General features: G+C 40.1%; 1 protein-coding gene across 2 annotated transcripts in view; it reads left to right on the forward strand.

Moving 5' to 3' along the window:
- Positions 1-26,138, forward strand: part of LOC149169109 (uncharacterized) — an 80,095-nt gene extending 53,957 nt beyond the window's left edge. For both annotated transcript variants that reach the window (XM_089428564.1, XM_089428565.1), the window contains exon 2: positions 24,384-26,138. In XM_089428564.1, the coding sequence (XP_089284690.1) occupies positions 24,384-25,568 (1,185 nt within the window). In that variant the 3' untranslated portion in view covers positions 25,569-26,138. The remainder of the gene's footprint in view (positions 1-24,383) is intronic.
- Positions 26,139-27,927: the final 1,789 nt, after the last annotated feature.

Raw genomic sequence — 27,927 nt, forward strand, 5'->3', positions numbered from 1 at the left:
TATTTCACTATTCATTTCCATAAATCATACTTGAACAATAAAGACTATACATATAATGCAAATGATAATAGGAGTAAGGATCTTATGGAGAGATTCTACCACTCTAAATGGGAATCCACTCAGACATCTTCATTCAAGTCATCAACCTATCTATAATACTGTCATGCATCAACATATCCTCTAAATGGGAAGCCACTCAGACATCTTCATTCAAGTCATCAACCTGTCTATAATATTGTCATGCATCGACAAATCTGTTATATCATAATGTCAAATATATATATCCATCATGGTCATAACATGCTAGCATCATCTATTTCACCACGACATCAATCTTTCATCAAGGGGTAGTGTCAAATAGCTAATAGGAGTAAATGTCATAACTCAATCCATCAGTCACGACATTCAATTTTACCACATGCCATGATTACTAAGCACATCAAATCATAACCATGGTCAATATCAATCTCATTGTTATACTTCTATCATCATGGCTACGATGCTTTTCACAAACATTATTAATAATATCAAGTTACCATCTACTAGAATCAAGGTGCTAACCTTCTTTATGGAATCAAGATATCCAAAATGATAGGTGTTAACCAAACATCAAGCATAACAATATATCAAAGATCAAGATTAAGTAGCTTCATAGAATCAATAAATTCATCAGATTTAAGAAGTAAGATACTTGTTTAATACCAAGTGCCCCATTTCATCATAAGAGTCATGAATCCAAATCATTTTCATATGCATGAGTCATTTGTGAAGGAGACATCATCATCATACCTTAAAGCTTACCTTGCCATTCAATATTACAACTGAAACAATATACCATGCATACCTTGTAGTATTCAAATACTTTTGCATTTTCTTATTTTACATAGGCAACTTGTAGCACTTTGTCACCTTTTCATCAAGTGCCTCTTTACCTTTTCCAACGCTAGTTCTTCTCTTCTTGCACTAGCCATCTTTCCTGCATCTTAGATGATCCTCAAGAAGGATCCACTTATCATATCTCATCAAGAAGTTAGAAGCATCCAAATACTCAAATATACATGCAAGAAGTATAAGTAATACAATAATCAAATCAATAAGTCTAAACAAAAGTAAAGACATAACAGAGCATCATAAATTGAAAAGTACTTATCTTCAATGAGAGGTGATCATCTCCCTCTTGAACCAACCTTCAAGAGCCATCACTATCCATAGTCCACTTGATGCCTTCAATATATATTCATCAACTTCATCAGCAACCAAGCCTAATAGAAACTATCCCATCTAGGGCTTCATCAAATCTGTCACAAGTGCTTGAGCATCTTCACATTGACCATGCTAGGGTTTCTAGATTTCATATCTCAAATATTTTCCATAAACTAGGGTTTCTCCCAAACCCTAACCTCATAATATCCATCAAACCCTAATACAAAAATTGCCTAAGGTTTTCTTCAAACCCTAGAATTCTTTTAGGTCTCCACCATCCTCTCTTGCATCCATCAATGGTGTCATCATAGGGGTGATCTCCATGAATTTTCTTCAGCCCAACTCTAATACCATGTTAATTTTCCTTAGGGCTATATTGTTGTTTGCTTTGATAATTGCATTTCTTCATTTACACATTAAATTCACCCATAACACCATTACATTATTCATATTTACATCATTATTCAACAACTAATGCAACTATGTAGAAAGAACAATATCATCATCATCAATGCAACAGAACATAAAGGAACAATAGAAGAAAAACATTCACACATCGGGACACTAGAATTGGTTGGAGACCAGGGAAAAACCCACTATGGGGAAAACCCTTTCAAATTCTTTTTCTTATTAGGTCGTCATTGAATGATTCAACAAATGAGAGTACAATAATCCATATCTTCAACCATAAACCTATCGAGCAATAATCAACTAAACAATATCCATGAACTGAATTCATCAATGCTTACACTGAAAACCTTGATTCTGAACCCTGTAATGAACTGTTACTGTCTGCAGTCAACTTCCGAACACTGCAGTCAACGAGCGAAACTTTAGACAACTGAAAAACCAAACCCTAGAAGCTGGTCACATGGAGGACATGCTGTGCGTGTGACTGGGAAGCTTCAGTCGCTCCCTTGAGCCTGTAAGCTAGCAATTGTGGTCGAATTCAACCTTTGGAGAGCCTGCGATTGTGATTTTGAAACCCTAGATGCCAGTCGCATGGAGGACGAGTTGTGCGTGCCTCTGAGATGCTTTGGTTGCACAGATGAGTTGGTCAGCGAGCTACTGTGGTCGATTTCTTCCTGTGTCATGCCTGCCATTGAGACTAAAACCCTAAAACAAAAATGCGAGCTTCGGACCTTGCAATTTCATCTTCAAGCGAACTTGTTCCTCCGCGGATTTGCCTCAGACATGTGTGAGCCAAAATCAAGAAAGAGAAATAGAAGAGTGCCTTGTGATGATCTCCAAATGAGGTAGAGGACACTTGTATTTAGAGCCTTCCAAGGGTGTTCACTTTGTTTTAGGGCCGACCTGATTAAATATGCACGTGGGCTTATAATTCAAAAATACACTTTCCCTTATTCAAATTAAATGATCTTTAGGTTGATTTTTGTCTTCTCGAAAATAGGAATTCAATGCAATCATCATCTCCATCAAATGAGCTGTTCAAAGTGGAATTTGACCACAGTTTCATATTTTTACAAATTTGAATCCATAAAGCATGCTTAATCTACATAAGATTTCAAAATTCAAATCTTTCAGAAAGACAAAACTATTAAATTTCTTGATTCTGTGCATCCTAGGCATATGAAGCATATAGATTAGGCATTTTATTTTGCTATGTTTAGGTCTTTGGTCAATTTACAACAAGCTTATCTTGTTGGTTTTTACTTTAGTTGGAGAGAGAGAGATATAGAGAGAGAGATTACATCTTTCTCAATTTGCATGCATTGGAAAAGCATAAAAACATTGAAAAATATGAAAACAACAATAAGCTAGTGATTTCTTGCCATCCCAAACAGCCATTTACAACTTTCTGTACTAGCCGTTTCTGCACATTATTTAATGATTCTTAATCTAGATTTGCATTGGTTTTTGTGTCTAGTTTTCTTCAGGAAATATCTGCATGATTTTTGGTGCAATTTTCAGCATTTTAGGTGAATTCCAATGTACTGTTTTCTCATTTTAATTTAATTGCATATTTACGGACAGAAAAACACTTGTTTATTAGATCCAAAGTTTTCTAATTATCATTGACTTGTAATTAATGCCCTAGAGCAATTAGGGATGCTCCCTCTAAAATTAGCAAGCACTAACTTTGAAGTGAGAGGAATCGAGTGAGGTGACAGTGGCTTGTTTCCTATAGGTATCTGAAATTTAGTTGTGTTTGAAGTGTTGAAGTCTGTAATTCGGGCATGTGCTTCTGCAGAGGGCTTGTGTCTATGCTTGCAGAAGTTATCCACATCTCCTTAACCTTGTTTATATAACTTAGCCTAAGTCTAACTTGGGAAAAAGCTCATTTTAATATGTTGGCTTATTGGGCTAAATAAATTTAGGAAAAGTAAACTAATTTACTTTAGTAAGTCTTAATCTTAGCCATTGATTTCAAGAGAGGTGAGATCTAATCTTGGTCGTTAATCACTTTGAGATTAGGGTTAGGATTAAGGTTTTAGCTCAATTTAAAGTTATATAAGCAAGGCTAAGGAGAGAAGGCACACAACAACATCGCAAGATTGAGAGCAATGTCTCATTGTGTGCTGGGTCTAAGGAAGTGCAAAGAGGTTGGAGATCTAGATATGTAGGCAGATTGAGCATTGATCTAGGGCAAATTTGTTGGATCAGATCCAGGGTAATTTTTGTATCTATATTTTTTTAGTTGGGCCATTATCTTACGATGGGAGCCCAAGTAGGTTTTGAGTTTTATTAATGGAGAATTGATTTGTTGGGCAGAAATTTGTGTTTTCATGTGATTTAGATCATTATTTGCTTCTACTATATTTTTTTGTTAGGAACTTAGCTGTCTATGTATTCAATAATTTATTGCTTGGAATTAAGGAAATGTAACATGATATTAGAGCAGGAACTCTAAATCGATTTCGGAATCACATGTGCAGGGTTCATAGTATATTACTGGAGCCATCTTCGCCTGCGATTGTATGAACAACTATTTTTTTAAAGGGCCAAAGTAAATTGGCGGAATGGCTGAAAGCATTTTTTTAACCAGGGCGAGTAGCGGAATTTTTTTAAGGAGGCAATAATTTTGTTTAAAAAAAAAGGAGACAGTGGCTAGGGTGGTCGACAACCTATTGATAGGTCGGCAGGAAGCTTACCTGAAACAAAAAGAAAATTGTTAGGGGCCATGACTTAAGACACATGCAACCAAAAATCATGTTAGGGGGCTTTTTACTTTTGCTTGATTTTTCTTTTTATTACTGCTCATAGCTCAAAGGATGAGAGCTTTGCCTTTTATGATGTATAGTAGTGGTATTACCCCTTAATGATGAGACAACTTTTTGCCCTTTGGGGTTGGGACATGCAAGGGTTACTTTTATGATGTATAGGAGCAACATGTGCTCAAGAACCAGGTGATGGCCATAATGAGTGAGGTAGGGCTTATGCTAGGCATTTGCCCATGTGCTAATGTGTATGTCCCGACCATATTTTGCACTTTGATATTCGTTCTTTTATTTAGCTTGTTGCCATTATATGCCCTTTCTTTTTGTATTCGCTGCATTGACCTTCCATGGCAAAGTTCCAGACCCTACTTAGGTATGTGGATGTATGGGTGCCAAATTCTAGAGAACCAATGGTCAGTTGAACTTGGAGGTGGAATATGGGCTTGTAATGTAAGATGAAAAGTGGTAATTATGGAATAGGGATAGATGGAACATGCTATCTCAATCACGACTTCCTGATTAGTGCCCCTCCTATACCCATTGGGCCACTTGATTAGGATCGAAGATTATCCCCCCACTTAAGGTGAGGGAACATGACCAAGGTCAAAACCCCTCCTTTTAGTTCACCCCATAATCCATATCAAAAGCCCAAATACAAAGAAAGTACCTTTTGATTGGAAACCTACCTTCTTTGATGTGCTCTTGCCAGATGGGTGAGAAGATATATGACCGATGCAGGTGGGAGAGATACAATGGCACATTGTTAGCAAGCTAGTGGTGGTTATTAGGGATAGCTCACTAGTCGGTTGGATGCAAATGGTGGGAGAAAAAAATTCTCCTATGGGGTCACCCACGTTTGGTAGGTAATAGGTAGGATGGAAATATTCTAGTTCAGAGGGAGTAGCTACGACAATAGATGACGTGGTGGGATTGGAGACAGATCTAGGTGGAGGAGGTTCTTCCAGAGGTACCTCCCTTGCTAAGAGGGAGTGTTCAAGTTTGTAGCTAAAGCAAGAATTTTTGCACTAGACACTTGTGTCTAGGCATGCAAAAGTTATACACATCTCCTTAGAACACTTGCTCTAGGTTGAGCAAGTTCGTGATGTGACTTAGCTTAAGTCTAACTTAGCAAAAAACAGATATTGATAAGTTGGCTGCTAATAAAAATTAGGAAAAGTAAAGTAATTTACTTTAGTAAGTTTTAATCTTAGCCATTGATCTCAAGTGAGGCCAGATCTAATTTCAACAATCACTTTGAGATTAGGGTTAATATCAGGGTTTTGGATCAATGTAAAGTTATATAAGCAAGGTTAAGGAGAGGATAAGACACACAACAATAACAAAAGATTGAGAGCAGTATTTCAATGAGCTTGCTAAGGTTCGAGGAAGTGCAAAGAGGTTGGAGATCTAGATCTATGGGGAGATTGAGCATTGATCTAGGGCATATCCGTTGGATCAAGTTCAAGGTAATTTTTGTAATTGTATTTTCTTAGTTTGGCCATTATCCTAGGATAGGAGCCTAAGTAGTATCTGAGTTTTATTAATGAAGCACTGATTTGTTGGGCATATATCTGAGTTTTATTAATGAAGCACTGATTTGTTGGGCATATATCTGTTTGTATTAATGTGATTCAAATCGTTATTTGCTTCCGCTAAATATTTTTGTTGGAAACCTACTTGTGTGTTTATTTAGTAATTTATTGCTTGAAATTAACTATAAAATTGAGTTAAGGAAATCTAACATGTAGGACGGGAATTTATGGGTGATAAAAAGATGCTAATAAAGCCTTCCTTTTTTGTGGCTTGTAGTGCTTTTGGCAAAGTTTTGGTTACAACTTCCAAAATTTGTTCTTCTAAATATTGGGTAGCTTGAAGTTGACCCCTTAGATTACTTAGGGCTACCTCCTTTGAAGTTTTGCAAGCATTGATTTTGAAGTCGGACAAGTCGATGCGAGATGTGATAATGGCTAGTTTTCTATGGTTATTTGGACTCTAGTAGAAATTGTGAGATGAGAAAATATGATAAACTGCTCATAGAGCTTTCCTTTTCTATTGCTTTTAGTGCTTTCGGTGAATTTTTGGATGCAACTTCTAACATTTGTCCTCCACATGCCATATTCTTCCCTTTGTTCTTATTTTTTTTGCACCTTGTCCTAGATTACACTTGTGATTTTGTTTCCTTTAGTGCACCATGTCTTCTTCTTATCCCTCTCTATGTGTTGATCTTGAACACAAGCCTATTCGATGGTTTCAAAGCTCTTGAGTGAAATATTTGATTGAATCTCCTAGGTGAAATTTTTTGGTGTAATCTTCCACACTTTGTGATCTGTAAATTGATGTGGATATTCCATTGGACACTTCATCACAACAAATCTACTAAAATATATTAGAAAATCCGAAATCTACATTATGAGGGTTAATTTCTCTTTAGATTTATGGATTTTTTAATTATTGTTTATTGTGTATGCATGCAAATTATAATTATTTAGAAAATAGAGAACAAATAGAACAACTGCTCGGAAACCACAATAATACAAGATATGACTTGTGAAACCCTTTTTGGAGAATACCCAACTAGAATGTGAGGCTTCTCTACTATTTCTTTTTTTGAATGGAAATGAATGCAAGTACAAATAAGTGAGAAATGAATGCAAGTACAAATGAGTGAGACCTATGGCCCATGGGCTTGCTATGGTATACAAACGCTCTTTGTTTTCTTTTTCTCTATCCGCTCTCAGCTTCTATGTGCATCTATGGAACAAAATGCACTCAAATAGGATGGAACTCGTTTTCCTCGTAGTTGCTTGGTTATAACACAACTAGATAGCCTATTAATGGTTAAGTTTGATTCCTCCATCTCAACTAGAGTTACAATATCGATTCTTCTAGAGTCTTTTGCATCGTGAGCTAGCCCCTTTTTCCATGAATAATGAGAATTGACGTGGCATCCTCTCAAATCATGGTGGTCAAAACAACAAGGTCAACTTTTGATTGGCATAACTTTTGCACACATACTTTGTTTGAGGAGATGCTTGCATCATTAGAAAAGGCATCTGTGTGTAGAATAGTGCTGGGGGTGCTATGATTAAGCGACAAAGTTTTACGTCTAAAAAGATGTTGTTTGATGCCTCAAACTAATTTCAAAAGGTTTTAGACCGCAATTTTCCAAACTGTGACTCCTTGTTAAATAGAGTCTTGTGAGTTGATTCCTTAACTTTTTCCACTTTGAAAGAATCAAGATGGATGAAAAATAACGTGATGATCCAATCTTGATCACTGTGCCTTCGAGTTTGCCTAAGAAACAGTTAGTTTATGTCCTGATATCTAGTGGGGTGGAATGGTGACTTAATAAGGTCTTTGCACGTGTCAACCAATGATTGATAATTTAGAGTTACAAGCTACCATATTGCGCCCCACCCTGCCCACCATGTCAGAGAATGACCTTCCAAATTTCAACAGAACAAAATCAATTTTCCATGCCCCACTCACTTCTGCACATTGAAATAACTTCTCGCTATTGTAATTATTGATTTAATTTAAGAGAATCGATGTCACTTGCACATGGCTTGATGTCTATCTTTGCCTCCACTTTGAAAGGTGCAAGATGTTTGTTGCAATTTCCTTTCTCCAGGGTTGTATTTTTTCAGCTTCTTCTCATGACTAGTGCCTTCATTGTCCAAGCTTGTCCCATGATGTAGCCTCTTATCCTTTTTCATGGATGTCATTACAATTACCAATTTGGTGATGCTCTTGTTAATCACTGACATCCTTATGGTCACATGAATGATGATATACATTTATGATCCATTTGATTCTCTAGTTTTGATACTTTGGCCTTTATATTATTGAATTCTTGATTTTTTGATAGTTGAATCTTGGCATTGTTTCTTCCTTCTTGTTATTCCAACTTTGAGCTTCTTTGGAAGCAACTCTCCACCTTATTGTGATTTATTTAGTCTGGTAAGTATTCAACTCATAATGATCCCTTCCAAGCTTCCAGGGAAAAGTACATCAATATGATTTGCAAATAGTAGCATGTATCTTGCTAAACAACCCACCATAATGGCTCTTTGAATATTTTTTTAATTATTCCTTGATTAAACAAGGAAATGGAGAAAAACACTTAAAGAAAACTCCAACAGTGGAATGACTTTGGTTGTGCTTTATTGATTCTTTCAATAAAAGGGTAATTATGGATTACATTTGCTCTAGATAAGTAGAGAAAATTGGGTAGAAATTTCTGTGTGCTACAACATTTGCTTCCTCCATCTTGACTTGCAATCTTTCTTCAGAGTAAGAATGAGTTATTGAACTGAAGTCTAACTTCATTCTCTTTGTCTTTTTGTCTCCAATTGTCATCACTATTTTGAAGAACTCATTTAAACAATGTCTAGGTATGAATGGCAAGCATCAGCTTCAAATATACTATTGCTTAAGTTTAGAATCAACTCTAAAAGGCCATCAACCAAGCCCCCTATTCTAACTGTTGGTAGGTAATTTATAATTTTGTTAATGACTTTTTTGACTCCCCTTGGGACCTTTTGAATGCCATGTAGATGGGTTTTCATGCCCCATTGGTCATTTGAATTCCTACCCTTGGCCTTTCAAATTCCAACTTAACCAAATGTTTGATTAGCTAAGTTTTTCTTAGTCCTTGAATTGCACCGCTCCCTATGAAGGTTTATCCCCATCACATTATTTCCAACGAATGTGGTATATGGAGGGAGATTGAGTTTCATGTTTTACAAGTGTGATTGCATTCACTTTCCTTTATGGCAAGTGGAGATCGAGCTTCATGCTTACAAGTGTGATTGCATTCACTTCCCTTTATGGCAAGGATCTTGCTATAAGGTAGTGTGAGTTGCTTCCATAATTGTCGGTACCTTGTGTTTGGCGCGGGATCCCCCAAGGGAAGTTTTGGGCTTGGAACCCAGATTTTGGTCAAAAGTTGTAATCCCGATGTAAAGACTCCGCATTTTGTGGGCGCGAAGAGCGTAGTTTGTAAAAGAGTCATAGGGTTGTCTGCCCTCAATTTTGTAATGTAATGTCGGCTGTAGAGATTTACCCATGGTCCACGGACCATGTGATTCTATAAATAGAGCGAGGCTCTAAGTAGTTAAGGGAATGGAATCTTAAGATGCAATAGAAGCTTAGCGGAAGATTTGAAGTGTAGAGTCTAGTTTTGGGTCGTAGAGTAGGAGAACGCTTTGCAGCTGAGTGCGTAGAGGCCTAGTAGTCCGCAGGGCGAGTAGAGTCTGTAACAGTTGGAGCATTAATAAAGAGAAGTTTCATATACATTTTGCATATTTATTTCTTGTTTTATGCATTTATTACATTGAATATACATTGCACTTTTAATGCTTATATGATGCGCGAATATGTATGAATGTGTTGAATAAGTGAATGCAAGATAGAATATCTGTTTGCGCGAAGTTAACTATAAGATCTTTAAGAAGATAAGTAAGATACACGGAGTAATTTGGGGAAATAGCGCAGGACGCTGCCATAGTAGCGCGAAAGCATCTCAGCCCCTGGTTAGGGCTGCGCGAAAGGCGATTATAATTGATTGCGAAGGTATTGAAGGTTAGAACAGTGCGCAAGTAACCTGTGCAAGGGTAGGCATATTTGATCCAAATCGACACCTCAGACATCTCAAGGATGCAGAAACTTGGTTCTAGCATCCCCCCATACTGCTTTGGGTGAGATTTCAGTTCGTGCTGCGCGGGCTAATGTCGAAAGGGCCAGTAGTGTAGGGATTTGTTTGGCTAATTAACTCTGAACCTGGGTCATGCCCCCTAAAGCCAACAAATGGTTCAATATGGCAAGCACAGTGAAGTTGCTTGTGTTCAAGGGTTTGAGAAATGAAGATCCAGACCAATTCTAGTTTGTGGTAAGGGTTGTATGGGAAGCACAAGGAGTTACAGATGACAATATAAAGAAAGCGACACTGGTTAGCACCCTGCAACACCGCGCGCTGCCTGGTATATTAAGCACTCCAATGATAATCCAAATGCAGGAATAGTGGATATCAAAGTAGCGCTAAACAAAGAATTTAGCAGGCCGAAGTCTGAAGCATAGTCGATCATTAGATTCATAGAGATCACAATGCTACCAAGCGAGACTCCTTGGGAGCTGGATTAGAGACTGAAATGCTCGATTCGTGAAGCTAATATGAATCTGAGGGATGGACAACATCACGAGTGGTTTGTAGCTTCGCTAACGCCACATTTACGGAGTGCGCTATCACAACAGAAGTTAACGACTCAGGCAGAGGCCTTAGAGATTGCGATGAGACTGCATGAGACCCCGATGCAGGATCCCAACTTAGGAGTTCAATAGATCCATGCGCAGCTGAAGAATTTATGCCTTGAGATGTAGAGTCTGAAACAGGATAGGAAAGCTCGACCAGATGTGCGCGAAGAGGTATGGTCCATAAAATGCAAAGGTTAGGGTCATGATAAGGACCACTGCCCGGTTTTCGCAAATTACCTCGCAGGAGGATGACCAATGTCGTTAACGCCGGAAGCACAAGCAGGGCCTAGCACGGCACCTTTTTTGTGGTGCGCGATTTGTTAAATCGCTGGAAAGCATGCCACGAACAACTGCCACTTGTTACAGAAGTATACACAAAATTCGCAACAGTTGTTCTGCAACTTTTGTAGGTCAGCGGGACACGATGAGCGCACTTGTAGAAGCTATGAGTTAATGATGGATAGAACTCGCACCTACAGAGTTCAGGGTGAAACACGACCCCTTGACCAGAATGTAGGAATTGCACGAACAGGATTTCAGGGGCGCGGATGAGGCCGAGGCGAAGGAGGACTTGGAAGAGGTCGCGGATAGTTGATATGTTACAATTGCGAATGGCCAGGACATTATGCCCGCGATTGTACAAATCCAACGTGCCCGTCGTGTTTGTATTGTAACTTGTTTGATCATGAGATAGAAGATTGTCCTACACTGATAGCTAGGATACGTGACAAAGGAGTGCTACCGCCTCCCCCGACTTAGAACCTGCAGATGATGAGGTCTGAGCTGCGCGAGGAAGATCTGAATGTAAACATTGTGCTCCGAAGTGGAATCGCGACGGGAGATGAGAAAGGCAAACGTCCAGAAGATAGTACTTGGGTTCGGAAAGCTCCAGCGAAAGAGGTGGAGTTTGATTTGGAGCACACTCGAAAAACTTTCATGGAAGCTATAAGAAGAGCTTCGCTGAGGCCTCCACTTCAGGAAGCAAAGATAAACCGGAGCTGGAGATGGACCCATCTATGCTCACAACGTTCTTGGAAACATGTATGAAGTTACTGCGCGACATTAAAGTTGTAAAAGGGTTACAGGAACTCATTAACAAATGCGTTGGGACCGCGCCAGGAGAACCACGCATAGTCAGGAAGATCAGAAAACATAAGACAAACACGGGGAGATAAATGAGACTAACCGCACAGATCGGAGAATATGAGATGAATCAAGTTATCCTGGATTTAAGATCGGATGCGAATGTTTTGCCGAAGCAGACATGGGAGCGAATGGGGAGACCTATGCTGCAGTGGTCTCTTATTCAACTGCGAATGGTGAACAGAGAAAAAATAATACCCATGGGGCGATTGCAGGGAATAACCGTGGACATTGAGGGAGCCAGCGCGTTGGCAGACTTTGAAGTGATAAGAGATTGTTGATGATAGCAATTCCTACCCTGTGCTCTTAGGGATTGATTGGGCAACTGACATGAACGGGGTGATTAATCTGAAAAAGCGCAAGATGATTTTTGAGAAGAAGTCACTACACGTAATTATACCTCTGGACCCTGTTGAAGGATCGCGCTATACGGAGCTGGTGCGCGACTATGAAAGTGATGATGATTTGGACTGCATCTATAAGATAACTGCACGAAACCAGGACTGAGTGAATCCCACCGCGGATGGGCGGATTGTATGGGAGCGCGAGAGCTCCTGTACTTCGGATTCAGATGAGGAGATGGAGCGATGGCAGAATCGATTACATGAGGTAACTACACTAAATTGTAATATGATGACAAGGTTGCTGCGCTGTATATCGACAAAAGTAAGGTCTAAGTGAGGTAGAGACTTTCTTGAATAAATTTGAAAGGGAGGTGCCGGAAATGCAACGCGTCCAGGCCTTGGACTGGGTACTGCGTGCTACGCCTGCAAGGTGGTGGGGTGCGCACAAAGGGAGCTTTGACGATTGGTGCGAATGTAGAAGGATGATGCGCTTACGATTTGGGAAGCCTAGGGTGCGATTGACAAACAAATACAATGGACGGGATGATCCGCGCGCGAGTCTGGCCGGGTGGACGTAGGCATATGGAAAACAACCTACGCGGATGCACATGAACTCCACGTTGAAAGGTATGATCAATAAACATGTGTTGGGGGGACAAATGTGCAAATGGCTCTTAATGTTGGGGAGACATTACGTAGGAAGAACAATTGCGTAGAAGGTTATCCACACGAAAGCATTCAACAAGGTATGCAACGCGTTGACCAAAGTATGTAACACACAACGAAGTGATTGGGACATGCGCGTACCCGCAGTATTATGGGCTTATAGGATGACATGCAAGAAACTGACAGGACAGACACCTTTTAGGCTTGTTTATGAAGTGGAAGCTATAATGCCTATGGAATACATCGTGCTTAGTCTGTGCATAGCAGCGCTCACAGGTATGACAAATCGCGGAGCCTTGGAGGAAAGGCTTGCGTAGTTGGAGGAGCTCGAGGAAGAACGATTTTTGGCTGGATTTCACCAGCAGGTCCAAAAGCAATGTGAAAAGGCTTGGCACGATCGACATATTAAGTTGCGCACCTTCAAGGCGAATGATTTGGTGTTGTTGTATGATAGTAAGTTCGATAAATTCCTAGGGAAGCTCAGAATGCATTGGCTGGGACCATATGTTATTAAGGAGATCATAAATGGTGGCGCGGTGCAATTGGTAAAGTTAAATGGAGAACTCTTCCTAGGAAAAGTCAATGGCAGTCGTTTGAAGGCATACACAAGTGGCTCGACCATCTTACTAGCCGACAGAAGCACAGTCTTAGCGCTACACGCAACTGAAAGGAGGCATGGGACTATAAACTACTCTGCCTGGGAGCTGTGCGATGTTAGGACTGCGCGCAGTAGCGAAGTGTCGCAGGGTCTGCGACAACGCGAGGGTAGCTGCGCTGCCGCGTGGGTCAGCAGAAAAGTGACTGTTACAGTCATTATTCATGATGTGATGCTTGGTTTGAGACCAAATGGAGCGGGCGACATGCATTTAAGGTGAACTTTATAGGCTAGATTCTTGAAAATCTGTTGGCAAATGAGCATTAATGGATGGAGTGTGGGGGGAACAGTGGAATTCAAATTCAAAAGGCGCTATAAATTGCAAAGGGCTGTTCGATCTGTTGAAGGCGAATTTGTTGTTTGAGAACTTACCCGAACCATTGAGAGAATTGTGGAATAGCACTATGGCCGCGCCTGAGGAAGCCCTAGAAAGTGCCGGGATAGTTGTAGAAATCCCTAAATCGCTGCGCACGTCGAGACCCAAGAAAGACAAGCAGCGTATAGTACCGGTGTGCGTGTCCCCTAAGAATCTGTTAAGGACTAGGCTTACCATGGAAGAAAAGGGGAAGGCGATCAATTTGGAAGCCAATGAAGAGGAAGACTTTGAAGAAATCCTGGTAGAGGAGGAGGAGGATGTAGAGATGGAGGTAGAAACCCAGGGTGCGGACCCTCTGACCAAGCTGCCCGTATATGTTCCTCCGCGGAAGGGGAAAGCAAAGGTACCCAAAGACCTAGATGAGATCAAGAGTTCTTTGCAGACTTTGCTGCTCCCCGAAAACATCATTTTTGATGGAGCGCACTTGGGGCGAGTGCCTATGCTAAAATTTGAAGACTGGGATCTCGTGGACCACGAGAAGTTCCCACATTTGGCAACAGCGCAGCTCATGCGCCAGAAGAAAGATACGCCGATGGGAGTTATAGAGTTGGAGTTGCGTAAGTGGCTGAGAGGTGTAGAAAAGGCAGAACTATTAAACTTGCTCTGGGTGCCGCATTACCATCGCGCCTCAGTGACTATTTTCGTCATCAGGTAGCTGCTCTGCTTGGTGCATGATGGGTGCTTGTGGCTGGAGGAGCCCATCCCCATCACGGACCACTTAATTCACAGAATTACCCGGCTCCCTTGCAAAGGGGAGGACCCAACGAACATCTCGGAGGGTAAAAGTGATGATTTGGCCACCGCGAAGGCCATGAAGAAGTTCAAGTTGGAGAAGAAGAGAGAATATGTGCTTTCTAGCATCAACAACACTGTGATCAAAGTCGCAACGCAGATATTGGCTGGAAAGGTTATGCGGAAGTGTCGCGCGGATGAGGTGCCCGCGCCGGTGGTTGCACTTGCCGCGCAATGCGCAAAAGGGGTCCAGTTTAACTGGGAAGACTACTTGTGCAGAGAGTTCCTGGAAAACTGCCGCGAGGCAAAGGAGCAGGGGAAGACTTCTCATTATGCGCAGTTGTTGTTGTCCATCGTGCTGGTGGCATGGGAATTGCCCGAGGACAGACAGTTCCCGAAGATTGCGCAGGACCTTCCTGGAGGCAGCGAAATACGCTTCGCTGTGGGCAACCAGAGATGTGCAAAGAATCAGGGATAGTAAGATATTCTGGGTGTTCATGGAGATGAACATTAGAATGGGGATTAATTGCAAGCTGCGGTTATCACCGACGGTCTATAACAGTCTGCAGAGCTTCGCGGAGTTCAAGGCAGATTTCCACCACGTGTCCATCAAGGCCGAGGAAGGACCCCGCAAAGACTTGGCATGAGCTCCCTTTTCTGGCGAAAGATGATGTCATATTCGTCGTCCTTCGGCCAGCTCCGCGATGGAAGCAGAGAAGTGCACTTCGGCCAGAGTAGTGCACTTCGGCCAGCTCCGCGATGGAAGCAGAGAAGTCTGCCGCACAAAGGAAAAAGGATGAGGCAAAACTGCAGATGGTGCAGTTGGCAGAGAAGGAAAGGAACGAAGCGGCAACAACCAAGGATCAGGAGGCGCGGGACGCTGCGAAGGCGACAGAAGAACAACAGAGGAGGAGTGCGAAGGCCAGAAGTCGCCTTCGCCCAAACAGGAAACAAATATAGAGGAAGGTGGCACGGACCTGCAGACAGCATCGACACAGTTGAAACGACAGCGCCCAAGAGAGCAACTCGAGGGCGAGTCACGATGTTTGTGTTGGGCTTGTTAGGCGGGGGATCCCCCAAGGGAAGTTTTGGGGCTTGGAGCCTAGATTTTGGTCAAAAGTTGTAACCCTGATGTAAAGACTCCGCATTTTGTGGGCGCGGAGCGCGTAGTTTGTAAAAGAGTCATAGGGTTGTCTGCCCTCAATTTTGTAATGTAATGTCCGCTGTAGAGATCTACCCATGGTCCGTGGACCATGGGATTATATAAATAGAGCGAGGCTCTAAGTGGTTAAGGGAATGGAATCTTAAGATGGAATAGAAGCTTAGCGGAAGTTTTGAAGTGTAGAGTTTAGTTTTGGGTTGTAGAGTAAGAGAAGGCTTTGCTGCTGAGTGCACAGAGGCCTAGTAGTTTGCAGCTGAGTGCGCGGACCCTTACGGCTGAGTGCGTAGGGCGAGTCGAGTCTGTAACAGTTGGAGCATTAATAAAGAGAAGTTTCATATCCATTCTGCGTATTTATTTCTTGTTTTATGCATTTGTTACATTGAATATACTATGATGCGCGAATATGTATGAATGTGTTGAATAAGTGAATGCAATATAGAATATTTGTTTACGTGAAGTTAACTAAGATCTTTAAGAGGATAAATAAGATACGCGGTGTAATTTGGGGAAATAGCCAGGACGCTGCCATGGTAGCGTGAAAGCATCTTAGCCCCTGGTTAGGTCTGCGAAAGCCAATTATAATAGATCGCGAAGGTATTGAAGGTTAGAACAGTGCATGAAGTAACCTGCATGAGGGTAGGCATAGTTGATCCAAATCGACACCTCAGACATCTCAAGGGTGTTGAAACTTGGTTCCAGCATCCCCACATACTGCTTCGGGTGAGACTTCAGTCCGCGCTCCGCAGGCTGATGCCGAAAGGGCCAGTAGTGTAGGGATTTGTTTGGCTAATTAACTTCGAACCTGGGTTAGGCCCCCTAAAGCCAACACCTTGCAATCAAAGCAAGTCTGTGTGGACAAGGATGTGCTACTTTTTGGACAAGGCTTCCATTTACTTCATTTAAGGATATGCGAGTATACTTGTTGAAACTAGTGCAAGTACACTTCATCTTAAATGCTACGACTTGTCCTTGTGTCATTGGTTTGAATACCCTTTGGTCAAACACCTATGAATGATCTTCATTTCTACTTGTGCAATTGCCTTTAATAGTGATGAAAGAGAAGCAAGTGATGCCCACTTGGATTTGATCCCCTCCATTGGAATGGGTGCTATTATCTCTCAAACCCTAACTTCTTAGGGTAAAGTCCTAAAGCTTAACCAAAGCCTTGGATGAAATGAGAGGGATGGCAATGTCACCTCACAAATCCTCTTGACACTTGGGCTCTTTCTCCTTCGGTTCACGAGGGACTTCCGTAGAATGGGATTACCTTCGCTTATAGAATGAAGTCCAAGGTGAAATGAAGAGATGGCTCTAGCAAAATAAATTACAAATGTTTACGAAATAACAAGGATGAATGGACCAAAGACTAGTGTCTTTACATTGGGCATATGGGGTCAAGTCAAGGTTCATGGGAGGCTATCCTATTGAGGAATCATGGGAGGCTATCCTTTTGAGGAATCATGGGAATTGAAGCTGAACTCTAAACGCTACAAAGGTCCCTTTGTTGTTGTGCCAAATTACAGAAATATAACTTTCTTTGTTGTTACAAATTACAGAAATGTAACTAGAGATCGCAATAGTAGATGAACTTCAACACTTGATGAAAATTATGATTACTTGGAATGAAATGTGCATGCATTTAACCAATCGTAGAGAAAAAAGGCATCCATAAACAACCTTCCAAGGATAACATAAAGCAAAAAAGAAACAGAATTTTACTGGATTAACCACTTCATAAATTACCCCCAAGACATCCTCACCCACAAGGCATTTTCATTAATTCTCCAAAGGCATCTAATAGATATTCAACTAAGTTCCTAGGAGATTGCTTCCAGTTTCCACCATACATCAAATGGAGAGAGAAAACCCTTATATATATTTCAGCTCTAACTCAACAATAAAGAAAAACTTGTTTTCCTAGATCCATTAGTTCTCCTAGAAATAACAACAAAATATCCTCTTCAACAACTTCTTTTACTAAAAATAGCAATAGGTTATTGAGTTCCATTTTCTTCTCCAAGAAGAAAACCCTTGTAAATGTTTCAGCTCTATCTCCTCAACAATAAAGAAGCACTTGTTTTCCTAGATCTGTTCTCCAAGAAATAACAATAAATTATCCTCTTCAACAACTTCTTTTACTAAAAGAAGCAATAGGTTTTTGAGATTCACTTTCTTCTCCAAGAACTAATGAAATATGCTAGATGCATTCCCATCTCCAAGGGAAACAATACAGTTATGCTCTCACAGAAGCAGCTTGCATATCAAGTTAAACAATAATAAAATAATGAAGTTGGTAACAGGCTCCAACAAGGTAAGCCCAAGATAATCTCATGTAAAGTGCTACTTGTCCCCTTGTGCAAAATGCTAGCTTTGAGGTGGCCACTCTTTCTTTTACTAAAAATAACAATAGGTTCTTGAGATCCACTTTCTCTCCAAAAAGAACTAATAAGCTTTGCTAGATGCATCCTCATCTCCAAGGAAAACAATGCAGTTATGCTCTCACATAAGCAGCTCACGTGTCAAGTCAAGTCGAACAATAATAAAATAATGAAGTTGGTTATGCCCTGTAACAACCTCCAACAAAATTAGTCCAAGGTAATCTCATGTAAAGTGCGAGTTGTCTTCATGTGCAAAATGCTAGCTTTGAGGTGACCACTCTTTGACCAAGGAAAAGATGCTTCATGCCATGTGCCTAGCCTTTATGCGGAGTGCTCCTAAAAAACAATGCACCATGATTACCTCTAAAATATATGCCAGGTGTACAAGTCTCATGATAAGGGCACAAGAGACGAGCAAAGAAGAGAGGATGTAGGGTGTTGTTTGCTGTTCCCATTGCAGGAAATTGGTGTTCACAATATGCATTCTTTATAATTATCAACATATTCTTCACTCCCTGAGTACACCCGCATTTCAGTTTAATCGAGTTTGAAGTTTCAAACTTTTCTGTTTGTCATTTCTACACCATGTCTGGGGATTCAATATTGAATCATCAATGCCAATTGATGACTTAGACACTAAAACGATTGGAATTAAAAATGAATATAAATTATTGCTGATTTACGTAGCTTTGAGTTTTTTTCTCTGCATAGTATTATTTTTTATATAAAATTTGATAATGTGCCCCCGACGTACCTATGCTCCCTATTGTGAGATTTTAAAAAATAAACCTAGGTGGCTGTGACAAATTAGAGTTCTGAACTAATGTGAAGGGTTATTGGATGGTGGTTTAAAAGAGCAGCCTGTCTGACAACTTTTCAGGATCGGAGCCTAAATAATGTGGAGGTTGTTGCATGGTGGTAGCCTCTCCAGCGAGATTTTTGGGTTGGAAACTAAATATTCAAAAGCAAAGAAAGGCCTAATTTGCTTGTATAGTTCGGTTGGAAATTTTGAAAACTTTAACCTGATTTTGTTGAAAATTTGAGCGGTTGAACCAAATAGGAAGTGACTACTTTGAACATTTGGATTGTACAACTCTAGTCTGCATCTGCGCATATTGGTGTCTGGGATGCCTTGTCATCTTTAGGGGGTGGTGCTTTTTATAATAATACAATTTTAAGGTCACTGTCAACGCAGACACCAGGAAGTGACTACTTTGAACATTTGGATTGTACAACTCTAGTCTACATCTGCTCATATTGGTGTCTGGGATGCCTTGTCATCTTTAGGGGGTGGTGCTTTTTATAATAATACAATTTTAAGGTCACTGTCAACTCAGACACCAAAATTGGTGTATGAGACCCTTTTGTTTGTGGGACAATGGAGGTATACACATAGTTTTAAAAACCGCTCAGAAAAACGGTAACCGGTCAAACCGGCCGGTTAGCTAGCTGGCCGGTCCGAACCGGCCTAAAAACTCGGTCAGACCCTTCATTTGCCCGATTTTTGGCCCTAACCGGTGAAAACCGGCCGGTTTAGGACAAAACCGGCCGGTTTTAGGCACAACCACCATAAAGTTAAAAAAACATGTTTTTTACTGTGTTTGAGGGTTTTGGGGGGGGACTAAGGGTGTTTCAACCCTAACAATGTTGGCAATTAATGGTAATGTTAAATTCTTAAAGTAAAAGTGACATTTCCTTTAATTTTTATTTTCATCCTTTTACTTAAATTTTTAACATTACCATGAAATGACTCAGGATGTTTGAGAGTGGTTTCGACCTCATTGGATTTCATATGGAGAAACTAGAATTTTAGATTTCACTCAAAATTCAGCAGACTTAATGGTTTTCAGGATTTCATGGTTTGGGGGTAAACAATAAATGCAATTAGAGCTCCAAATGATAAGAAAAACTCCTGATCTAGATCCCATTGTGTTGGACGATATTGATCCAACATCAGAATGGGTGGAGGAGACTGAAGAACCTGTGTTTGAGGCTGATTTTGATATCGACATGGCTTTGGCGGGGGATGAAGCAGATTATGTGGTGGCATCAGAACCAGGATCAATAGCGGCATCAAGGAAAGGCAAGGAACCAATGGAAGGCACTAGTCATGCAGGTCGACAAACTCGTGCTTCCATTAGGTCCACTTCTATTGTCATTGGTGGCATTGATACTGAGGTTGCAGATCAGGCTGAGGCATCCTCAGACTCTGAACCAGATGATGTCTATGTAGCTCCTGATGATGATCTTGTGTCTACTACTAGTAGTGGTAATGAACTTGATGATTGATCATGTGTATACTGTAGACTTGTAGTAGGCCAATGGCCTCATAGCTTGCAGCAATGTTTTTGGACTTTATAGGCCATTTAGAGCCTCATTTGTTATGTATTTTGCTATTTTGTTGATGATATGTATTGCACTCGGTGCCATTTTGATGTATTCACCTTTACATGGTATATAAATGAGCAAACTTTGCATATTTTGTCTCTATTGGCTTGGAATCATGGTTTTACATCTAAAAATAGTTTTGTTTCATTAAAAATTGATTATTTAATGTATTTTTTTAAAACCGGTTCGTTTAGACCAAACCAGTGCCGGTTAGACCGGTTCCGGTCGGTAAACCGGTTCATTAGGTGGACCGGTCCGGTCACCGGTTCCGGTTTTAAAAACATTGGGTATACATACTCTCATCTCCCTTCTGGATTTGAACTTGTGATCTCTTAGGAGGAAACACATGCTCTTCACCATTAGGCCCACTCAATCTTTATAGACTGGCTAGTTGGCATTTCTCACCATGAAAACCTAAAGGTCTGCTCTCTCTGTTCACTTCATGGAAAATTGAGAATAACCCAAATAACACTTCAGGTGCTCTCTCTGCTCACCCCATGGAAACTTGAGAATAACCCAAATAACACTTTAGGTGGGGTCTACTCCTGCATGATCAGTGCTATTGAGATGAAGGATCAATACTATTGTTACTTCCCTTATCTTTTTTGGTGTTGATAACTAAACACGCATACCATGCCAAATGACTTAAAGTAAGGTATGCAGCTTGAAACCGTTGTACTTGACATCTATAACTACAAAGTGTCGACTTCAACCATATTATTTTATTCCCAGGATTAGTGACACGACCAATGTTCCAAGACAAAAAAATGTTGATACGGAAAGATGTTGGGTGTCTTCCACCATTCCTGCATTACTCTTCTAGCCCCAAAGGATAATTGGAGTTTGTGTGCCTCAATCTCATGCCAAAGTTCTCAATGGGAACTTGCCTCTGTTTTTTTTCACCCAAGACAAAAGGACTTTGTGCGGGTGCCTTTGCATGAGCTCGCTGAACTCGGTTTAGCGACTTTGGTCCAGCCCTCTTCTTCTTGGAGTTGTTCCTTTGTTCAGGGTTTTTTCTGAGGTTTTTTAACAGACTTCAAGGCTACAGAAGTTCAAGTTTCCGTTAGTGCCCTGAGCTTTGACAAGGAAAGCAATAATTTGAATATTTTTACAGGTAACAACCTGGGTGAGCTTGTGCTCTTCCACCAAGATACACGGTGGCCCCTTTCAAAGTTTTAGACAAGTTAATCTCGATTTAGACATGCTTGGTTGGATGAGCAGCAACCAGCCTCTGAGGTAAGTGATTCATAGTAAGGGAAGATTGTCGCAGCAGCAAGGGAATGCCACGGAACTCCACGTATGCCTTTGGATGAGGCATCAGATGAAAACATTTTGCCATGTTGGTGGAAAACTGTTTAGGTTCCATGTCTATTGGCCGGATCTAAGAACTCAAGTGCATTGTACCGCCCAAGTATCTGGAAAACTAAATATACCTTGGTGAGGTTCCTGATCTTCCACCTCTACCCATAGTATTCCTTGTTCTCCATTCTTATAACCGCTTCCAGGGTTATTCTCCCTAGAAAGTAACCAACAAGGTAGGCTTATAAACTAAACGACTGAGCTATTCTATTGTTCCTTTGAATGAAGGCATTTCATAATCAAAGTTAAATTCCATATCTCATGCTAAATTCTCAGTATAAATGTATGGAACCTTTTTTGGTGCCTTGGTGATCTGCATTGACAATATGCAAGTTCCAAGGGCCTATCCTGGATTACTATATACTATATACTACGATGTGCTAAGGGGTTGCGTTAAGGAGTGGGGATCTGTTCTCTTGCTTTGTATGTTTAGTTTTTTGTATTTTTTTGAGAGATTGTAGATAAATAGTAGATAGAAATATTTCTAATAATAAACTGGATATACTATTTATTGAGAAATAGATAAACTGCTGCACAATAAAGGTCTATTTCACTGGCTAATGATGTATGATTGGATTTCTATAACATATCATAAATTGCACGTTCTTGACATGTGTTTAGAACATATCATAATGTCAAGAACATGCACTTTATGATATCATATCATAAACTGCATGTTCTTGATGTGTGTCTAGAATATTTCACAATGTCAAGAATATGCACTTTAGATATGTTTATGACATAAATCCATGTTCTTGACATGTGTTTAGGTTATGTTTAAGGAGTTGGGATCTGTTCTCTTGCTTTCTATGTTTTAGTGGATCCAAGTAGTAGATAGAAATATTTCTAATATAAACTGGCTATAGGATTTATCAATAAATATATGAACTGCTGCACAATAAAGGTCCATTTCCGTAGGCTAATGATATATGATTGGATTTCTATAACATATCTAAACTGCATGTTCTTGACATGTGTCATTACACGTCAAGAACATGCAGTTTAGATATGTTATAGAAATCAAATCAATGACAGGTCAAGAACATGCAGTTTAGATATGTTATAGAAATCAAATCATAAATGACACATGTCAAGAACTTGCAGTTTAGATATGTTATAGAAATCAAATCATAAATGACACATGTCAGAACATGCAGTTTAGATATGTTATAGAAATCAAATCATAAATGACCCATGTCAAGAACATGCAGTTTAGATATGTTATAGAAATCCAATCATATATCATTAGCCTACGCAATGGGACCTTTATTGTACAGCAGACTCTTGCTTGATAAATTCTATAGCCAGTTTATATTAGAATTATTTCTATATATAGCTTGGAAAGTTGGATCTACAATATCTCCCACCCCCCTTTCCGCCCCGCCCCCCCAAAAAAAACTAAAACATACAAAGCTAGAGAACAGATCCCAATTCCTTAACACAACCACTTGGCATCGACCATATCCTTCCCCTCACCCCCAGGAAAAAAAAAAAAAACATACAAAGCAAGAGAACAGATCCCAATTCCTTGACACAACCACTTGGCATCGACCATATGCAAGTTCCAAGGGCCCATCCTAGAGTTACTATATACCTACTTATATAAAAGAAAAAGGAAAAAAAAAGATGTCATAATCATTAATGGCTAAATTACATCTCTGCCCTAGAGTGTGCAGAGGCACCATCAAGGAATAACATTGTCTCAAAATCTCAGATTCTTTCCTGCCTCCCCCTCCCCCAATATAGTTGCTGAAGTTAAAACCAATTACTTCAGTTGAATCCTCTGGAGGGACTGATTTCTACTGCAAAAGCCCAACTTATTAGTTGTCCTGGATCTCATTTGCTGGCTAACACTCCCAAAAGGTGAGTTAATAGGTTTTGTTACTTGTTGCAAACTGGACATGGTTAAAGCCTTTTGCAGCACCATTTCTTTGCCCAAGATGATAGCTTCCGTTTTTACAGAGAATTTAGGTCAAATAGAACGGTGGATAAGAGAGATCGGGAGTAGCATGGGGCATGACAGGAGGCTTGTGTTGGGGCCTTCCGATTCAGTCTTTGTACTATCTTGTGTATACAAACTTTTCTTGGTGAAGTGCCAAAGGGCTAATTGTGTTTGGCAGTCTCCAGGGAACAGTTGTTTCAAATACAAATATGGGAGTATAGTAACCAACGAGAACATGAGATAGATCTCTCTCTTTTAATGCTATATGAGTTTCCTGAGTAGTTTTGCACTCTGGGAGTTGCCTACGAAGTGGGGCCTGAAATATTCATTCATCCATGTCATATATCTCTGTTGAGTCTCTTCCTCTCTGTTGTTGGGGGGGTGGGCGGGTGTGTGTGTCAGAAAGTGAGGGGAAGAGCGGAGAACAAAAATGATGCTTGTGTTTCCAAATTATTAGTAATTGGTTGTTGCCATCCATCTTCTTTCCCCTGGAATTAAGAGCTGCATGTTTTGGCTGTCGATTTTTTTTTCTTTTCTTTTCTGTTTTGTTATTGGCGCGGTTCACTTTTTTATTTTGACAAGATTCTTTAATGGAATTTTGCAGGCAATGATAGGGACCTCTTCACCCAGCGAGGTTATCGATGCAGACGACAGCGTCATCATACCATATGTCTCTCATCAAAATGCAGAGACAGGAAAGCAGATAAGTAAGGCACTATCATCACGGATGGCATCGGTAGACAAGAAACTGGAAAACGAAAACTCAAAGTCTGTCAGACGATCTTCAAGACAGCGGGAAAAACAAAATGAAACGACTCATAGAGATTCAGACTCAGCTGTTAGAAAGACTAATTTTGAGGACTTGAATTTTGAGAACTTACCAGTTGTGAGGAAGCTTTCGACCCCAAAATTGACCAATGGAAAACAAAGTGATGGACATCAGTGTGATGGTGTTGCAGCTCCTCATGCGAAGCAGGTGACAGAACCAACTCCAGGGGGCTTGCTTCAGAGGAATTGGAAGGAGAAACTCCGTCAAGCATCTGCATCCACTGCTATTTCTGATAAAGGTGTCTCTACTATGCTGTTGACTAAACACGAGGATTCTTTTCCCGGGGCAAAAACAAGGAAACAGTTGGAAGCAAGAAGAACAGCGAAGAAAAGAGGCAGCCAATTGGTCAATGTTTCTGTTAAGAATAGAAAAAGGAAAACTGAACATGGTGCAGGTGCAACCAACTTGGGAGTTTCCGAGGTCTTGATTGGAGCGGAGGCAAAGCGTAAAAAGCGGTTGATATCTAGCTCTTCTCTGCATTCCTCTGATGGAATTAACACTACAACTTCAGAGACTCATAATGAAGTGGTTAATCCATGTATGGTTGCTTTGAATATGAATACAGATATTGATATCCACAGAGATATATCCGAATGCTCTCTGAAAACAAATAAAGAGAGCAAGAAGAATATGCCATATGAAAATAATACCCAAGAGGGATATGGACTAGGCGGAGCTGTACCTTCAGAAGAAAAGATAGTCACAATTAATGTTCCGCACCTGGAGTACGTTGGGAAAAGATCGGCTGATGAAGATAATGCTGATTGCTTACAAGGAAAAGGACCTCTGAGAGTGCTCAAACTCCTTGCTTATAGTTCTGTGCTACGAACACTATACTATCTGGGTGATCACAATTGGAAACATGAAGTTCTCCTCACAAATCTTCGTGAATCACTGAATATTAGCAACGAGGAGCATTCTATGGAGCTGAAACGCATAACACGAGGTGGTTTTAATTAAACGGAGTCTTCTTTTCTTCCATTAAACAGGGACTGTAGAGGATACAGATTTTTGAAATTGGGCTAGTTTCCATGTTGTGGAGGCAGTAAACTGACTTACAGAGGACATCTCTACCTGTGCAATTTTGTAATGTCATGTATGGATGGAGGCATTTTGTTTTTTATCGCTTTTTTCAATGGAGCTTGTAAATTCCACGAGCGTTATTATAGATATCATACATATGCAGTAGTACAAGTTTTTCAGACTCAGGTTTTGGTATCTCTAAGATGGAAGTAAGCTGAGTGCGTTGGGCGTCAGCTCAACATAATGTGCTTTGTAGCATCGTGGGAGATTTCTAGGCTTGATCTTCGACACTGCCAGACATTTTAACTGCTTCTCAGCGAGCAGTTACAATTCCCGAAGTGCTTTTAAAAGTTAATATTGTTTGTAAAGTTAGAGTAGACGGTATATATTCAGTGTCAACTCCCTACATTTTGATTCTCCTATATGCAAACCAGACTTGAATGGAACTTTACAGTCAAATACATTGGGAAATATAATATTCAAAGACTCTCTTTTCAATTTTGATCATTGAAGGGATTATGTACTGGTTCTAAGTCACTGCTTTCAATTTTGATCATGTATCGATGTTTCCTATTTTTATGTTTACTGTTTAAAAAATTATCCGTGCCATTTGAAGAGAGATTTCAATTTTGACCATTGTATTGTAGTGTTATTTACTGTTTCTAAGTGACTCTCTTCAATTTTGATCATTCTATCAATGTTTCCTGTTTCTAAGCCATTTATTGTTTTAACAATTATTCCTTCTCTTCATGATAGAACTGAAAGCATTTACCAGACAATGTGTCAAAGGTTGGTAGCTTTATAGAATTACTTGTTGAATTGGCGTAGTTTCTTGAAAGTTATGGTTTATATGTTTGGATTTGATTGCTTTCTACAAGAGTCTTCAGTGCGCGTGCTTATTAAATGTGTGGGTTTGTGCATAAGCTTTCAATTAACTCCTGTAAATTGCTCATCGAGTGACTGGATTGTAGTTTCCCTGTTACGTTGATTTGAAATGTTGGTTGAAAATGCTATTGCTTGAAAGAAAGAAAAAAAATTGTTCTTCTTTTTAGATGTGTTTTTTAATGGCCTTTATTACCTGTAATTGCTCACTGGGGACTCGTACCAATTACTGACGAACCAAAGAAATATATAAATTGTCAACTCGAACCTATTGGCGGTAAAAGTTAACTCTGAACCCAAGGTTTGAAGCATAAAATTTCATGCTTTTCTGCAGAAGGCTTTGTCCTATTTGCGGATATATTCATCATATATGCAAATCAAACTCAGGAGAGTTAAAATACCTGGCAAGGTCATTGTCAAATTATTGAAAGGCTGATTTAGAGGGAACTTATAGTAGGATTGATATAACACAAATGATATTTACGATGGCAAGCCATCATAAGGTCGACTGTTTTTTGAATCAAGGAAGATGACCTTTATTGTGGTCCAAAATGAACCCAGCCGTTGCACATTGTATTGTCTCTGTCCATAAATTTGGACTTGTGGTTGTTCCAAACCTCTGCTTGCTCCCTAAATTTGGGTACAATCTCTTGGAAGGAGGAGCTTTTTCTTGGAAACAATCCAAGAGGCACACAACGAGCAAACTCCGAGACCCAGTCTTTTAGAAGTAGAATTTAGATGGAAGAGGATCTTTTACGTGGAAACAATCCAAGATGCACACACACGAGCAAAATGTACACACACCATGAGCAAAGCCTGAGTATTCTGGGGCCGTCCCAACGTCACACTACCCACAGGGAAGGCGAAGTAAAACGCATATCTTCTCAGTCATGCTTTTAGGGTTTTTTATTAACACAAGTGCATCCACATCACACAAACTACGGAGGCCAAACAAAAGGCATATACCAAAACATGCTTTTAGGTTATGTGGCGTAGAGCAACCCCAACGATTTTTAGATCCATCCTAGCCCTGGACATTGCGGTAAGCTTCTGGGCTTTTTAAAAATTGTGATAACATATTTTTTTGCATTAACATGGTTGATTGAATAAGCATCGTTGTAAATTTTAGTAGTAGTACTGAAGTAGCAGTTTCTGTAGAATCTGGGCTCCTTTTTTTTTATTGTGTTGCATTTTGTTTTTGAATTGACATGGTTGATTGAATAAGCTTCGTTGTAAAATTCCAAACGTGAGCTAGCGGTTGTACTGAAATAGCAGCAGTCTTTGTAACCTCGGATTAACTTTTAATTATTTGGACTTTATTTTGATCTACATCAGTAGGAAAAGCTGACGCTGACGGCAAGTTTCGTTTTTTAAGACTCTTCAAGGCATTTTGTTGCTATATGATTATTATGAG

The sequence above is a fragment of the Pinus tabuliformis genome, chromosome 4_2 (genome assembly GCF_031772625.1).
Source record: "Pinus tabuliformis cultivar Carrire ecotype Pingquan chromosome 4_2, CPIR1, whole genome shotgun sequence".
In the NCBI taxonomy this organism is placed as follows: domain Eukaryota; kingdom Viridiplantae; phylum Streptophyta; class Pinopsida; order Pinales; family Pinaceae; genus Pinus; species Pinus tabuliformis.